The sequence below is a fragment of the Mercenaria mercenaria genome, chromosome 13, assembly GCF_021730395.1.
Source record: "Mercenaria mercenaria strain notata chromosome 13, MADL_Memer_1, whole genome shotgun sequence".
NCBI classification, from domain to species: Eukaryota; Metazoa; Mollusca; class Bivalvia; order Venerida; family Veneridae; genus Mercenaria; species Mercenaria mercenaria.
The window spans coordinates 13,547,570-13,565,174 of NC_069373.1; the positions used below are offsets into that span (position 1 = coordinate 13,547,570).

The 17,605-nt window shown below is 34.3% G+C and overlaps 1 protein-coding gene and 1 long non-coding RNA gene across 8 annotated transcripts in view; one reads left to right on the forward strand and one right to left on the reverse strand.

Annotated features, from left to right (window-relative positions):
• Window positions 1-17,605, reverse strand: part of LOC128547828 (uncharacterized) — a 283,211-nt gene that overhangs the window by 118,764 nt on the left and 146,842 nt on the right. The gene's annotated exons all lie outside the window — the stretch shown is intronic.
• The window catches only part of LOC123530509 (pleckstrin homology domain-containing family G member 7-like), a 234,285-nt gene that overhangs the window by 71,987 nt on the left and 144,693 nt on the right, over window positions 1-17,605 (forward strand). The window contains exon 1 of one of the 7 annotated variants that reach the window (XM_053521207.1): window positions 6,509-7,606. The exons of 5 other annotated variants lie outside the window; for them this stretch is intronic. In XM_053521207.1, the coding sequence (XP_053377182.1) occupies window positions 7,174-7,606 (433 nt within the window). In that variant the 5' untranslated portion in view covers window positions 6,509-7,173. Of the gene's footprint in view, window positions 1-6,508; window positions 7,607-12,442; window positions 12,587-17,605 lie in introns of those variants that run through there. One more of the 7 variants, XM_053521209.1, reaches the window with a different exon arrangement.

Consider the following 17,605-nt stretch of genomic DNA (forward strand, 5'->3'; position numbering starts at 1 on the left):
TTTTAGACTTCGCGAATGTTCTTCAATAAACCTAGGATCCGAACCCGAAAAAAAAAACAACACCAAATACCTTTCATGTATATATTACGGATAGATTAAATACCCGTTCTTAAATAACTTCCCGAACTACAAGAAACGGGTGTTGTACTTTAATTGCTTATATCTAAATGGTTACCGCATTAGATATTTTATAAACTGTATAATATATTTGACAAGGACATTCCAAGCAAAATTTACTAGAACCTGATAGATTTATAAAAAAAGTAAAAAGATTAAGAACTTTCATTTCCGTGCCTTTATTTGGACACAGTACGCGTTCGTTTCATTATCTAGAATCCGAATCAGAGTCCAACATCCAGTTAGAAACCGACAAGAACATTGGAACTAAAGATGAACTCAAAATAATTCAATTTGATAAACAGTTGGGTAGGAATAGGTAATCCAATAATGCGTTTGATCATTTAATATGAAAGAAAGATCAAAACAAACCAGAAAACGGTATGCGTTCAGTTATTTAAAGGCAAAAAAACTTCATTATTAATAAGAGGAAAAGATGTCAAAGTATAAAAATAAATCAGATCGAATGTTCCCTCTTTATGTTTTATCATTATTGCAAGATACACAGATATTTTACAAATAGCCTTCAGTGCGATAAAAAAAATAAAGAAAAAATATAAAAATATTCAACAGATTTAATTCTACCAATATTACATTAGTAAAATTAGTATTGTTGCTATGTAACTTTACCTTTAGCCTGCTGGCGGCAAGTGGATTTGCCTCTGCGACCAGGGCAAACCAAGATCATGGTCTGCACTGTTTCAGTGAACATCCCTTTGAATAAGTGGTACTGCCAAAACTGAATGATGGACTATTACATTTTAGAAATTTAGCAGGGTAAGGCTAAGCAATGTTTTCATTATTAGAACATGCGCAGTAAATATTGTCATTACTATGAACTAGAGTTCCTCATTAGGAAGTGAAGTGCTAGACTATGATAGACTAGATTCATCTGAAAACACAAATCCAGACTACTTATTTACTTTTAAATATTTTATTTTGTTTAGTCAGGCTACTTATTTACTTTATTATGTCCCCCACCCCCTAGTATTGTTTTGCCTACGCCGTCTGTCTGCCCGTCCGTCCGTCCGTCTGTCTGTCCGTCCGCATTAAGCTTGTCCGGCTTTCACAGGTGAAACTGCCGGCTTCACAAAATGGCCGCAAGAGCTAAAGATAGAAAAATCTTGTCCGGCTTTCACAGGTCAAACTGATGGCTGGATTTCGACGAAACTTCACAGGAGTGATCAGTACCAACCCTAGTTATGCACATTGCTGTCACGTTCCGCTTTGCTGCCCAAAATGGCCACCAGAGCTAAAAATAGAAAAATCTTTTCCGGCTTCCACAGGTCAAACTGCTGGACAGATTTCGACGAAACTTCACAGGAGTGATCAGTACCAACCCCAGTTGTGCATATCGCTGGCACGTTCAAAATGGCCACCAGAGCTAAAAATAGAATACATAGGGGGGAGGTATGTTTTTGTGACAAAAGCACCTTCTAGTTTTTAGTTTTACTGGTGCCAAGTTATTTTTTATTTTTGAGTTTAATTGTTTTTACAGTAGACAAGTACTGTAGGCTTGCCTTTACTACTGTGGCTTTCCCTTACACTGACACGCACATGCATAATTACAAGGCTGCCGATTTACTTAAGAAGCGCTTTTTACGAAGAACTTAACGGAAAAACTTTTTTTATAGCTTTGTTTAGTGCTTTTAGCACTGTCATGGATCTGAGTGATTATAGTTACCCATTAAGTCAATCCACACCCCTAGAGCTTTTTGTTACGAGTTTTGCGTAGGCGGTACTTCTGCACACACGGATATTTTGTCTCGTTGTCACGTACGGATTATGATTTGACAATTTGTATGCTCTGTAGTTGTTTGAATTAAATCTGACGATTCGTACTTCCGTGTTTGTTAGTCTGAGGATTTGGTGGTCTCCTTGGGAAGGTCAAATTAATTTGGCCTTGCCTTGGAATCCGTTTTATCGTTCAGTTGAGAAGTTGTGAAGTGTTCAGCCGAGCATATTGTAACCGATCTATTAGCAATTAAACGTCGGTACAGTACCCGTTTCTTGTAATCCATTAAGTTATTCCAGACCGGGTACTTAATCTATGAGTAATATATACTTTAAAAAGAACAACATATGGAATGCAAGAATGAAAGCAACTTCGCACAAACGTGTTAGAAAAGTAACTAAATAGCATAGTACGAACGAATCAAGTTTACTTCTCAATATATGTAAATTCAGAGTCTTTATTCTGAACGGCAAATTGGATGTATGGTGTCTGCGTACAAATTACTCGTTTATTCTAATGGGTCTACTGATTTGTTTCAAAAGACTTATGCTAGGGAGAACGGTACATGCCTTGTATGTAATTTCAATAGAGCATTTTGCACTATCAACATCGTTAAACATTGTACCATGTGATCTTCTGACGAATTGTGTAAAGTCTTGTGTGTAGACACCCTCCTCTAAATAGTCGAAAAGAATAATTTGCAAAGTTACATTTTATGCTTGCTGTCGAAATGACTTCTTTACTTTTTTCGCCTATAATCTGTAGTTTCATATACCATTAATTATGTAGCATAGAAACTCTGAGTTAACCGTATGGAATCAGTTTTACTAGTAAATCAGTTTATTAGACAATGTATTAGCCGCGCCATGAGAAAACCAACATAGTGGCTTTGCGACCAGCATGGATCCAGACCAGCCTGCGCATTTGCGCAGTCTGGTCAGGATCCATGCTGTTCGCTGACGGTTTCTCTAATTGCAATAGGTTTTGAAAGCGAACAGCATGGATCCTGACCAGACTGCGCGGATGTCTGGACCGCGCAGGCTGGTCTGGATCCATGCTGGTCGCAAAGCCACTATGTTGGTTTTCTCATGCCATGGCTCATATATACAGTCATTGTCTAGGATTAAAGATTTAGATCCCGCACATCAATTATCTATAGTTTTGAGAGCATGATGGCATAAGAGTATCAATTTGATTGTGTAATTAAGGTAATCAGAGCTAGAAGGTCTTATCGACTTTTTTTTCTGGTGATGAGATACTACAAGGGTTTTCTAGAAAATTTCTTAAGTGCTTTATGGAAAGAAAGGATATACTAGCAATTATTTTCGAGTCTCTGAGATTGAGCATTAAGCATGTAATTCATCTGTCCTTAATAGATATAGACAAATACTAGATTAGATATACTAGAATTTCATGTTACTGGAATGTTTCATTTATAGTGTGATTACTAAGATCAATCAAAATAGTGAATCAATTCTCTTCTTTGTAAAAATAAACAGATCAAAATACCGACGAACGTACTATATTGATTATTAATATAAAATTTTGGATTCATTTCTTTCAACAATCATAAACGTAGCTTTTTCTTAAAGTAATCTCTAGTCTACTCGTGTTATATGCAAAGTAATACGTATTTTTCAATTGTTAGTTTACTGGCGCCAAACCCTACTTTTTAATCCCGACCATGCTCCAGTGATTATGTTTATTCCCTATCAGCATGGTTTTACCCACTGGAACACATTATAAAACAGAAATATGTTCATGTTAAGATACATATAAATTAAAACCTTTGGAACTGTAAACATTAAATGCATTAACAATAAAAGGCACGTGAAAAACGTGAACAAAGAATGATCGTGCCTGCTTCATATGTATAGAGTTAAAATACAAACAAAAAACGCTCGTTCTTTGGTCAGGTACTAATACGCACGGAGGGGTACCTGGGTTCTTCCTCCACAATCAAAAGCTGGAAAGTCATCATATGACCTATAATTATGTCGGTGTGACGTTAAACACAACAAAAACAAACAAAAAACAACAAAGACTCGTCCGTCTCTCTGTATTGTATACACGTCTTCGCTTTTACTTGTATCGTTATATTATTATTTTCCCGAATTTACGAAAGAGAATATGTCTGTACACAAGAAGATACTCTAGTTATTAGATGGCTTATATACATTCCAATTTATCTTCTTACTTTATTCAACCTGATTGCTTGTTTTCCAATTAGCGGCCAAGGCAGGCTTATACAGCCAGTTTACTGGCAAGTGTCCTCAGCTTTGATTACTTGGAAAGAAGACATGATTGATTGAATTTATCGATAAAACTGACTTTCAGCTTCCCTATTTTTGTCATAAACAATGTTTTCGTGTTATCCTTTGACTTAAGAGAATGCGATTATTTTCACAATAATGGAAATTTAAATTGGGTAAATTACAGTTATATTTTCCCATTTGTTTCGTGTTAACACTTTAGCTTCTTTATCCAGAGTGGAATATTACATGACAAAGGTAAAAAGTTTTTTTTTTATATAAACTTTCGTTTTATGTTTTGATTACAATAAAGTCTTGTATACTCAACAAAACAAATAAAGGTCGACATGCTATGTGCATGTATGAAACCCGAGAAAACAGATTTTGAGCAGGTAGAGCGGAATCATCTTACGATTGGCCGGGTATAGGGATTCCAACTGCACTATAGACACATGATCACCATGTATTGCAGAGGTGCTTGACGTATTTCCTGTTAGACGAAATGTCTGCACGGGTTGGGAGTTATTGGCGAAAACTGCTAAATTCACACTTAAAATTTGTTTTCAACGGAACTGCATATACATGATCATAGTAAATTGTGTGTTCGTGTATGTGTATGTCTGTGTGTGTCCCGCCGTTACATAACTGAAATACTGTGGCGTTAAACCCAACACAAATGTGCATGTGTGTGACACATTTTAGAGTCAACTCAAGCATCACAAAGTTAAATGTTGTTCGGTATCATAATGGAATGATATAATATGGTGATTTCTCACTATGCTGTTACATACTTCCTTTTGGTTAGTATTTATATAACCCCAGATATACTCGTACAGGTACTTTTCATCATATATCTTAAATATCTGAAGTAACATTTAGCAAATGAATTGCATTTTCATAATTCACCATTCATTTAAAAAATGTTATATACATGCAATAATGCAATACAAATATTCTACTTATATCAAAGTATTATCGCTGCATTATTTGTCACAACTATGTATGTAAGGAATGTTTCGCACATGCATCTCGAAAAAGAAAAGCGATAAGCTAAAATTTTTGCTGTAACAATTTTAACATATACGCATCATTATCAGATTGACAAAAAAAAAAATACGTAATTGTTCTAAAAGAACCTTCCATTATGAGAGAAGAGATAGTTCATGATATATTTGCTGTGATGTTGAGCCTATCGGTGTGTCAAATTATTTCTCTGAAATCTGTAAGTTACCGTGTAGATGATAACAGATAAAAGCAAACAGTCAAAGTCGGCATACAGTTAAGTTCGATGGTCGGTGTATTTTCCTAAGTGAAACCTGACAGAGGTTTGATGAGGCGACATGTCCACAGAGAGGAAGACTTAAATTAATTTACTTTGATATATCTATGTTTGACTTTCATGTTTTGCTGACATATTTTGTTTGGTTGCAATACAAATCCTCAAGCAGTTTACTGTCTTTTCCGCCACTAAAATGGCAGCTCTTAGGATCTTTAAAGGCCTTTGTTATGAAGAACTGCAAGACAAAAGTTACTGTTTATTTTGGTTACGGAGTTACCTCTTCCCAATCCTGTCTACGAAAGGAAAGAATAATACTATTAGAGAGTCTATTCACTGACAAAATTCTTCATTCACAGTGGCAACGGAAGCTTACTTCTATGAAATGTATTCTTTGAGAAGAAATTGTTCCATCTACGAAGCTTTAGGCGGAGAATACCCTATTGAAGTCTGCTGACCATTTTGCCGTATAAGTGTATCCTTGTTGTGTGTCGCTCCCGGAGAACATACACACACTGATATATAAAATAAATTCATATGCCGATCAAGTTTTGCTGTGAATAGAAACAGGAACTGTCATAAACATTCAGCATTTGGTGTTAAGTCTAAAGTTAAGCAGGTTAAAAGGAAATTTTATTCTACTCTGTGGAATAACGGATATTTAAAAAACTTTAGAGGCATATGAATACGTCTAACTGCATTGATTTTTTAGATAATTATAAAAAGTCATATACAATTAAATGTAAGTCGTGACAAACTGAAAGCAACAAGTGTCTTTCTTTATCACTGAAGTAGCTTTTTATGGTATTTATTGAATTCAGTTGTTTAAAAACAATAGTATTGTGTTACAGATGTCACGCGTGTTAAACTAGAGTTTCGTTAAAGTAAGACAATTCTACTGTGACGTATCTGTTTTGCATATGCTGGTGCCAATACTTTTACAAGAACAAGATTTAATACACTACTTAATAAAATATAAAAAAAAGAGCACAGACCAACATTATATCCAAGAAATTCTGTATCTAACTTATCTAGAAGGAAGGATAATATTCGATATACTGTTTGCGCGAGAAACAGATATAAAATATGCGCTCTGGAGAGTTACAATCTATACAGCATGACACCAAACACAGTGCCAAAATGTTATCCAACTGAAACATGATTATTGTAAATAGTGAAATTATTTTATTACTTTAAAATGACGCTTTCTTAAATGTTGATTACAAAAGATAAAGGATTGTATTATAAAGGGAGATTTCAAGATATCGTGCTCACAATAAATATGTCAAATTAGGACATGGTGAGCTTTTATCAGATTATCGTGGATGATAAAACTTTTAAAGAGCAACCCGACCTACTTGTTTATATGTGCTTAGTGATTTTCACATTAGAAAGGAGTTAATTTTAAAATGGTTCCATAGTTGTTAAGGAGATTTTTTATCTAAAACGTTTGAAAACTATGTGTTCGTTGTAAGTATCACCGAGTACACAATGTGGAAGACACGAAGGAATATAACATAATGTATGCGAAATCTATTTCTAAAAAAGACACATATAGTTACAATAAAGAAAATATCAACATGACGATGTCATTTACCGTAACATAACTGAAATCTAATAAAGCGGGACTTTAATTATAAATTCGTAAAATGTGTCCGCTCAAAAAGTACATGCAGTTCGATCACACAGGAATATATTGTTTGAAAATTTAGGCAAAGAAAAGAAAATGTTGAATATGCATAAGAGGAAGAATATATTTTTAGCATGACCAAGAGATAAAATCTATAAAAAAAATGTATACACGTGTCAATGAGAATTTGCATCCCCGGCGCGCAAGCACGTGTGGTGGAAAAAATGAACGGAGCTATAGCAACGACTATAGTGAAACTTTAAATATAAGTAGACGAGCAACGAAATATGAAAACAGTGAACGTACTTATGGTTCGCTTAATAATTTTAATAAGTCATCTGATATATACAAAAGTCATGACCAAAAGATTCTAAATAGGCGTACTAATAAAGTGGATGCAACCCAGTCACAAGCTTTCAATTATGAAAATAATTCAGAAATGAAAGAAAGCATTTACGGATTGAATGATAAAAATGGAAGTAATAACAATTTAATGACAAAGGCTCGACGGCTGGTCTTACAAAAATGGATGGCAGGGAAACTTAGAGGCAACCCTGAATATATTACTATTCATGAAGTTTTGCACGAGGACGAAGGTAAAATACTGAAATATAATATCTATTTGTATTTGGATACATATTTACACTTCCCGTAAATTAACCCCAGACTGTTATTTTAGACTTTATATATATACTAGATTCTATTTGCTCAGCTAATTCGGCATTAATAAGTTATAAAGGTATGTATATACTTTGATAACTAATTAATGCGGATTTTTTACTGCACGTAAGCTGAACAAATAGTCAACGATTTGCTGAAGTAGAACTACGCTTTGTATTTCAAAACACGTTCCAGACAAAATAAATATGTGCGAAAGACTTAACATAAGAAAATGGCCCCCAATTTTTGTGTAATTTCGAAATGACAGCCAAAACCTGGGTTTATTGCACTGATGTCGTATCTAATAATACTGCAATACAAAGCCTGAACATTTTAGTTACAGTTGCAATAATTGTCTCAAAGTTACCGCCGGTGTAGATATGTTTTGCCTTTCTTTGTACAAAAAGACCAACCATCAGGCTTTCATCTTCTAAATTCGTTTTAAGGGAGCCCTCCATCGTGAAAAGTTTTGTCGTCAGTTTGAACATTGAGAAGTAGTTATTGTTGAAAATCGGAAGTAATTCATGATGGACGTCTCCATTTAAAACGAAATTTTAAAGATGACAATTCGATATTTGGTGTATTTTATTCATAAAACGACGAAAATGTCTGTCCCTGTGGTAATTTGAGAATTACCCAAGGTTGTACATTATTAGTCATATTATGTGTATTTAAAGCAAGTCGTCAGTTTACAAGTTGCTTTTATCCTTTACATTTTCCGAAAGTAGGATATTTTCCTAAGTGAGCCTTACGGTCCCCTTTATCACTGCAGTTAGACACTAGCCATATGTACTCGCGCTCTTCATTGTACCTTAGAGTAAATGGGCGGTGAATAAGTACTTTGAAACAAAGATATGTTCATATATTCTTCATTCTTTGTCATTAAAAACTATTTACAGTGAGGTATACGTATAAAACTACTTTTTTTCAACAAACATCTCAAAGGCTTAGCCTTGCATTTTTTATCATTTAGAAACGTGTAAAGTGGCGCGCACAGCTTCCATAATACTAAACTCATTACAAAAAAATGCTTATCAAAATCAACAAGTATCTTTCTCCCTATTGAAAATAGTGGCATACACAGCAATTAACAAATATTCAGTTTATGATCAGAAGCTAGAAAAAAAACCGGCTATGGTGCAATACAAAAAGGAAAAAATAGAAAGCATATTATAACATTAATGTGTAAAAAGCATATTATAACATTAATGTGTAACACTATTTTCCTGTATAAACTGTTACGTCGGCATTTGTATCAGGTAAATAGACGGCTTTGTTTAAACAATAAACTAAAATCTTATTTGCTCCAAAGAGATAGTATTAAGTAATTCGTTTTCTAATGAAGGTTTTCTAAAACTGTTATTGTGCTACCTTATTTAGCCATTTAGATACAAGTGATCTCTATCGCTATAAGTTAGAAATATAATTGACAAGTTAATGGTCTGTGTTGTCAATAATTATATGTAATATTGTAATATGGTAAAGACGTATATCAAATCGACAAAATATGCATTTCTAAATGTTTCTGTTGATTGATAGTGAATACACGTGACATTTTTATGAAACCACATACATGACTTAGAAAATGCAAGACTGTAAGGCGACATTTGACTACTCCAATCATCACAAACAGCACTGAGACATTAAATTTTTAGTAATCTCAATGAAAATCGAGAATAATCATTTAATTAGAAGCGCAGATTCATGTGCTATATAAATTGATTAACCTTTAGTCTGCTAAACTGCTAAAATTGACTGGCCCGTCATTCAATTTGGGCAGTGCCATTTATTATTCGAAAGGGTGTTCACTGAAAATATACTGCCTGAATAGCGAACAGTGCAGACAATGATCATCCTGGTCTGCACTAATCGGAAGGGTAGAATCACTTGCCCCATAAGAACTAATTAAGAGTACTTTATTCTGTTTGGCAAAGAAAAGCAAGTGGTAAACCTACCACAAAATATGTAAACAAAGAATCAAAAGCACATGAGAAACGCACCATGAGAAAAACCAACATAGTGCGTTTGCGACCAGCATGGATCCAGACCAGCCTGCGCATCCGCACAGTCTGGTCAGGATCCATGCTGTTCGCTTTCAAAGTCTACTTCATGGAGAAACTGTTAGCGAACAGCATGGATCCTGACTAGTCTGCGTGGATGCGCGGGCTGGTCTTGATCCATGCTGGTCGCAAACCCACTATGGTGGTTTTCTCATGGCACGGCTCATATTTATTATCAATATATAGTAATATCTCTATCAGTGCAAAGGGTAATGTGTCATGTATCGCAAGTGTGCTCGCACGTGTTTGTAAATAAAATATTCATGCTTCCTAAGTCATTACGTCTTTCACTTAAACAACCGGTGTAAATTTTACTTTACCGTAATAATGTTTGAGAATATTTCAAGGTTTCTTTAAAGATGCTACCACTTCAAGAAACCATACAGCAGGTTACCCACTTTCATAGTAGACCATTTTATTAACAGCGAAAACCATTAAATGCAACGTGAAGGCATTACGATTTTCAAACCACTCTTTTTTGTCTAGCTTGCTTAAATATTTTTCGCTAAAAGCACTTCGTTATTTTAAATCTGTAATTCAGAATAAATCTTGTTCCAATAATGCAGTCGTTTCAGTTGCAAATAGCTCGTAAATATAGATGGAAACGATCTATAAAGATATCCTATCAAAACTGCTTTTTTCTAATGATCTTCGGCATTCGGAATGTATGTAATTATTTCGGAAGTTTTACAAAAATAAGACGTGATTCGGTAACTTCTACTAATAATGTTTATATTATTTATTTACTTCTGTCCGCGACATTGTAAATTGTTCTTGCTTTAACTGTCCGTTGGCTACACAAAGGCGTGTACACATCCGTTTAAATATATTATTTTAGTTGTTCAAAATAATATTTTACAAAACAGACTTAATATTATTTTTATGCATGGTATAAATGAAAAAAGTACATTGTCACAGAGATCTGTGTAAATGAGAAATATACATTTGCAGAAGCCGTACCCATGAGGAAGTACAGTTACAAACGCCTGCAAAATGACAGCAGTACATTTACAAAGCCTGTATAATTGGGAAAAGTACATTTACAGAGGCCTGTATAAATGGGAAAAGTACATCTACAGATGTCTGTATAAATGGGAAAAGTGCATTTTCACATGCTTGCATAAATGAGAAAGGTGCATTGACAGACACCTGTCTAAATGAGAAAAGTACATTTTCAGAGGCCTGTACGAATGAGAAAAGTATATTTACAGAGGCCTGTGTAAATGGGAAAAATACATTTATAGAAGCCTGCATAAATAAGAAAAAAGGATCTGCAGCATTGTGTATAAATGAAAAAGATGCGTACAGTATAATGTATCATAAATGAAACAAAAAGATGTAGTTTGTGGAACTGTAAATAAATAAGAAAAGTACTTTTGCATCTGCACTACAATGTGTCAATGGTAAAAGTGCATATATATGTCAGTGTATTGAGTGAATATATAGTACACAAAACAGTATACAAAGCAGAAGAGATTTTATGTAATATAAGGACAGAAAAAGATGGGAAAACAGCATCGACAGTGCAGTGTATATATTATGTGAAATGGTATAAAGTACGTCTGCAGTACAGTGTATTAAGAATAAAGTACATCTTCAGTACATTGTTAAAATGGCAAAAAATACATAAAATAGAATAAATAGCCTTTCTTGTCGAAACATAAAAAATTCTACTTTCTTTTACTATAATTATAAACAAGTCAATGTGACCAATGTCTCCTATACTATAAACGACGTCGACGAAGCTTAGGCCACAAATGATGTCCCAGTGTATAGCCGAGCAATTTTATCAATGATATATTAACAAAACGTAGAAGAAGTTGAAGTACTATTGAAAACGTACTTTTTGAAGGAAATTAAGTAATAGAAAGAGCATTGAAACTCGAGGGTAAACGATTTGTACGAGGGGGCGTAGCCCCCGAGTATAAATCGTTTACCCGAGAGTTTTAATGTTCTTTCTGTTTTGTATCATAGCCATCCATATATGGTAGTTGTAGGCGTTCCACACTGCCATATACAGCAGTTCAGTGAGTACTTAAAATCCTTGCTTTACAAATATGTAAAGCCCAGGTAAAATAAACCAATGCTAGAGCAGAAAATCAATAAAATACACCTCGCTATCTACTGTTCCAGACACGCTGGCATACTTTCCTATCCAACAGTGCGGTAACTAGCGTGCGGGTATTAAATACCTGCACACTTTTAGTTACCGCACCCTGTACTCAGAGTATACGAATTACCTGCACCAAATTTGTTAAGAAAAAACACTGAGCTATGATACAATTAGTTTTTGAAACTATATATTTCCTCCACACCTCTCTTCTTTCATTCTTTGACAGTGCGTTTGACGAGAGCAGCGAACTGATTTAATCAAATAACAGCATGTATAGCTGTCCTATAATTTCTGTCATAGCGAAATAATCAACAAACAACGTACATTGGCGAAAAGAATAATTTGAATTCGTATAGCATACTTAGCTATGCTGCGGGAATTGCGATCTGGCATAGTTAAACGAGTCGGTCTATGAGAATAAGAAATCATAATGCCCGCGTCTTGTTTTGAACTTACAGACATAACTGTTTCTACGAACTAGTACGATAATGTTAATATCTGGTGAAACCTATTAATGTTTCTACTAATGATGCTTATAATTTCTCACTACACAGGCTAGTATGTCAAAGAAATGACAACTGTAGTATCGTTTACTCTGTTACATGTATTGGTTTCTTGTGACATGACAGGACAGGACCGAACAGAACTACATGGTACATCGTCGCTGCATAATAAAGAACAGGACATGTACACCGTGACAATGTCATACAATAGCTCGGATCACAAGTTTTCTGATAAACTACGTAAGCAAAAATAGGATCAATAGGTTTTTTTCGTTAATTTTATTTGTATTTTCATCTGTTATGATTTTTAGTATGAAATTTAGCATACGCCTTCAAGGTACTGTACTACATTGACAAAGAGTTTCTGATTAAATGCTTGGTTTTTATACAAACTTTCTGCTAATTGTCTAAATTCTGGAAGAAATGTCATAATTAAAACGTATTTTATCAAATACCGAACAGTACATTTAACACTACTCGACATTTTTACGTTTTTCAATTTTTCATTGAAGACAAATCTAAAAGATTTCGAACATTCGTATGATTGATAATGCTGTATTGTATAATGCGAATGTATTAAAGGAAAACTTTTCAGTATGAAGGGTTATTCAGTCTTTTGTGACTTGTCATGAATAGCTTGAAATTGATAAATTATAGATAGTGACGTAGGTCAAAAACACGTTTTAAAAGGGTCATTATTGATTGCTATATATTTACGTGGCAATATAATTGTAATGCTTTGAAAGATAAGCTTTTGTTTTATTTATCAAGATTATGTTAAAAAAAATCTAGTACGGCAGTGAAAACATGAGCTTAAGTTTGACAAGTATGGCAAAAACTGGGTTTGACATTCGTCTACTTTTCGGATTGTGAGGCATAGCCTAAAGTTATAAGTTTGAAATATGTCTTGCAATAATTATGATGTTAACACAATTAATTTGGCTTTGTTGTCTTGTCCATATTCTTCATTTCTGTGCAATTTCACAAATAGCCAAGCGAGCATGCAGGATATTTTGAAATCCCCAAACGCCACACTTGCGTACCATGTGAAAATAGAACTTCGTTCGTTTCCTAAAAGTTCGCTTGTTGTTGTTGTTTCTGTGTGGACATAAAAGTTTTATTTTGAATGTAAAAATACATGGGTTATCAAATTTGGGTACGAAAGAGCCTTATTTGTCAAAGGAAAAAGAGCAATATCGAGTATATCTATTTGTCAAAGATGTACATTATTCATAGCATTTTCCTAGACGCTGTCTTCTAACAGTTACGTCTCTCAGATAATATTTCATTGAAAAATATTATATCATGTCGATATGTCACGAAGTTGCCATTTTATATTGTCTTAAATTGCAACATTATTTTCTTAATATTTATTAGTTTACATTTTTGAGAAGCTACAGAGAAATAAAACGGTGACATTTCGAATGAAGATCGTCGTGGGTTTTAATGCAGTCATTATAATTTATTTTGAACAGTTTTGTTGCTTTACAGTACATATCCAGTGTTCTACGTCATGTGATTTCATCCATGTATATTTTTGCAAGATGATCTTTAACGTCGTTTTAGCATCTGTTTTTCCCTATAATATAATATTTATAGTGTATATAATATTGCTATCGCTTGTTATCAGTAACAATTTATAACATTATCATTCCATTGACAGTTTTTACGAAAACTACAATTTTCTGCAGTTTTCGCGGAATTGAGAGACCACACAAAAACTACAGTAAAATGTACAAAATAATATAGGCAAAAACAACAACAACCAACCATTCTTGATCACTCTTGTTTACCAAACTGGTTATACTTGTTCACCAGATCTGTTCTTGTTAACAACAACCAGCAGTGGTTATTACTCTTGTTCGTCAAATATAGCCTTTTTAACAACCAACCAATTTTTATTACTCCTATTCCCCACATCTTTTATTGTTGTGCACCAAATATGTCTTTGCAAACAATGACCAACCGTTCTTAATGATTCTTGTTCACCAAATCTGTCTTGACAAACGAGAATCAGCTCCTCTTGATTGTTCCAGACATTGCAATTTAACATGCAAAATGCGATTGAAAAATTACATAACTATAATCTAATTCCCTTTGAGTTCTTTTTTATCTTCAGCAGGAGTCCAAAACTTAGCAGTCATACAAACTGGTGTCCGGAGAATAATGGATGAGAAAATGTTAGTTGCTTTAGTGTCTCTGCGAGAGCTAGGGTAATTTTGTCACATGTTACGTTTCACCTACATATAAAATGCAATGTTTCTGATGAAAAGAGTATCAAAACGCATAACTAATAGATGAGTTTCAGTGTTCCGTTACTGAGTAATTTGATTGAAAAAGAGTATTGTAGAGTAGGTATCAGAATTCAAGCCACAAATGAATGTCTATTCCATCAGTGTTCCCAAGCTGCACATGGCAAGTGGCACATTATATATATATTTTACCACTGCAGAAGAAACATGCATTGAGACAGAGAGAGAGAGAGAGAGAAAGAGAGAGAGATAGGTTCAAGGGTCTATAAAGCAAAAATGTACCTTAATGAAATATGTCGACATAAACAGAACATAATCTTTCAGTTATTATAAATAATTGTATCTCACTATTGCCTTCTTATCATGAATTGACGTTAAATATATGAGAAATGTCTGATACAAATTGATTCCAGCGAAGAACAGCACGTTCTTCAAGTAAACTAATTAGTCTCGGTGATATTTAATTTTCTTCCCATATATTATTTTGAAATGGATCATTTTGACAGCCAGTCTGGCGGAAACAACAAATTGATATCTATATCTGTCAAGTAATTTCATTAACAATAAGTTGGGGTTGTGTGAGAGGAAGTCTGTGAAAAATGTGCGTACGGTTTGAAACAGTGCAGGCTATCATAGACACTGCTTAAGAAGTATTACTTTGTCTCTAATTGTTTCCAAGGTGGAACACGCGCGTCAACACAACAAAACGAAAGTTTTGAATTTTACTTTTGGCGTTTGCGTCAAGACGACACAACGAGATGTGTTACATTAACCGCGCGCATGCAAACGCGACCGACCGAAATGTCCTAAAATTGCTATGACATCCTGTCAAGATAGCATGTTTCTTCTGAGTTTCTTGAAATCACATCATAGCAGCAAAGGATAACAACAACTAAATGAGACCTACATCAAGGCTCGTTTACGTAGTACTTTACGGTAGTTTTAATTTTTAAGATTTGAAGAGAATGCCTTAATAACAGACATGTCAAATAAGAAACAGTCTCTGTAACTTGATACAGGATCAATTTGATTGAGTGTTGAAGTGTCCATAAAGAAACTTTAACTGATCGAAATTAAAACTAAGGTTAACTTGAGATTGTCCATTAACTGGATGACCTATGTTAAAATGCAATATATCTGGACAAAGGACAAAGGACTTGTTGAGAAACAACACTTGGCAGAACAATCTGTTGATATCACAGGAAACGTGCATAGAGTCCGTGCAAGTGGTGAAAGAGATTAATGCTGTTGTAGCTACAGCTACAGCACACTCATAAATGTCAATCAAGAAGACAGGAAACGTGAAGTCCAAAAAATACACTGTATGATTTCTATAACGCACATATTCAAGATATGTGTATTTGAAAATTACTCTTTATGCATTAAGACGAACATGTTTTAGTTAAATCAGTATGGCTATATATAAGTACCCATTCCTCGTACTTTTTTCATTTTTACCCTGCTATAAAGTAAATTATATTAGAAATTATGAACTACCCGCTAAAATATCTTGCTAGCTAGGAGATGGCGTAGATAAATAAAACGCTCAAAATATATTTTCTCTGTATGCCTTTGTTTTCAACGCTATTTAGGATAAACAATCAGTTTGAAAAATATCTTTTTTCTCGCTATATATCAATTTGACGTTTATCATTTCTGACAGCACGTATGTTAGGAGCAACAAATTAATTGAATAAGGTATATGTCTCGGGTAACAATAAGATGATTGAAATCAAAATGTTGATATACAATAGCGTGTACAAAAGACATGTCCAATATTACCCTATCACAGCTCTCCGCCAATTGGTTCTGATGAGAAAAACGATAGCGGTCACTAAGGGAATGTCAGGTTCTATTTATTTTAGTTAATTATATGTCATCCTGCAAATATAAGAAATCCAAAGGTAAGATTTGTTAAAATAATTCCTTATTTGGTAGAGCGTCCGCTTCGAGCGCGGGAGGTCGTGGGTTCGATCCCCGGCCGCGTCATACCAAAGACGTGAAAAATGGTACCAGTAGCTCCCTTGCTTGGCGCTCAGCATTAAAAGGGAAACTGGCCTCTTCTCTCATACCCTCGTGGCGATGGATACCATCAGGAATGAGGTGTCGAGAGTGATTAATATAAGTTGTAGAACTTCCTTCACAATCGACCTAAAATAAATTATGTATAAACTAAAATAATTCCTTTTCGCAAAAGACAAATTCATGTTGGACAGGATGTACACATAAACAAGTTTCCTATACAAATGAGATGCATCTGACGTCGAGTCATTAAGGTCAAATCAGTTGCCCTCACTGGTATGGGTTCGAAGCCTCGTTTGGGCTCTAGAATTCTTTATTGTGTGGGAGTAATCTAGCTTGCAGAAGGCCGATAGTTCTGCCAGGGTGCCCGACCATGTCTGAAGTAGTGCTTGGAGTGGCACTTTCACCACCAGGTCAAGTTATGACCTATAATTATTTACGACTGTCGATAAATCCAACAAAAACAAAACAAATTTTATACAAATACAACCTTATAATACAATATTGAATCATGTAAGACGGAAAGAGCATCCCTCTACGCCTGTCTCTTATGTGATGATATAGAGGGGAAATACAAAGTTATATATCATGTTATTTTGTCTTGTAGTTGCCATGTTAAATGGTGTCGTGCTGAAACAAGAATTTATTACTTTGATTTTTACTGTTTATTGGCATGTTGCGAGTGACGGCGAGAAAAATGAAAATAACAATACAAAATAAGCTGATGTGGAAATTGCAGTGTACTATTCTAACATTTTTTGTGTAAAGTTTTATTAATTTGTTTTTATTTCAAAAGTAACATACTTTTACATGTACACTTGTAATCATGCTGGCGGAACGTATGTTTTTTATGAATATTAAATGAGCGATTGTAATTTTTAATGCAAGAACGAAAAGGTCGGTTGTTATTCAAATTATGCTATTTATTTGATATTCTTTTTTTATTTTTTTAGTTGTCGTAATTACTACTACTGTTACTGCTGCT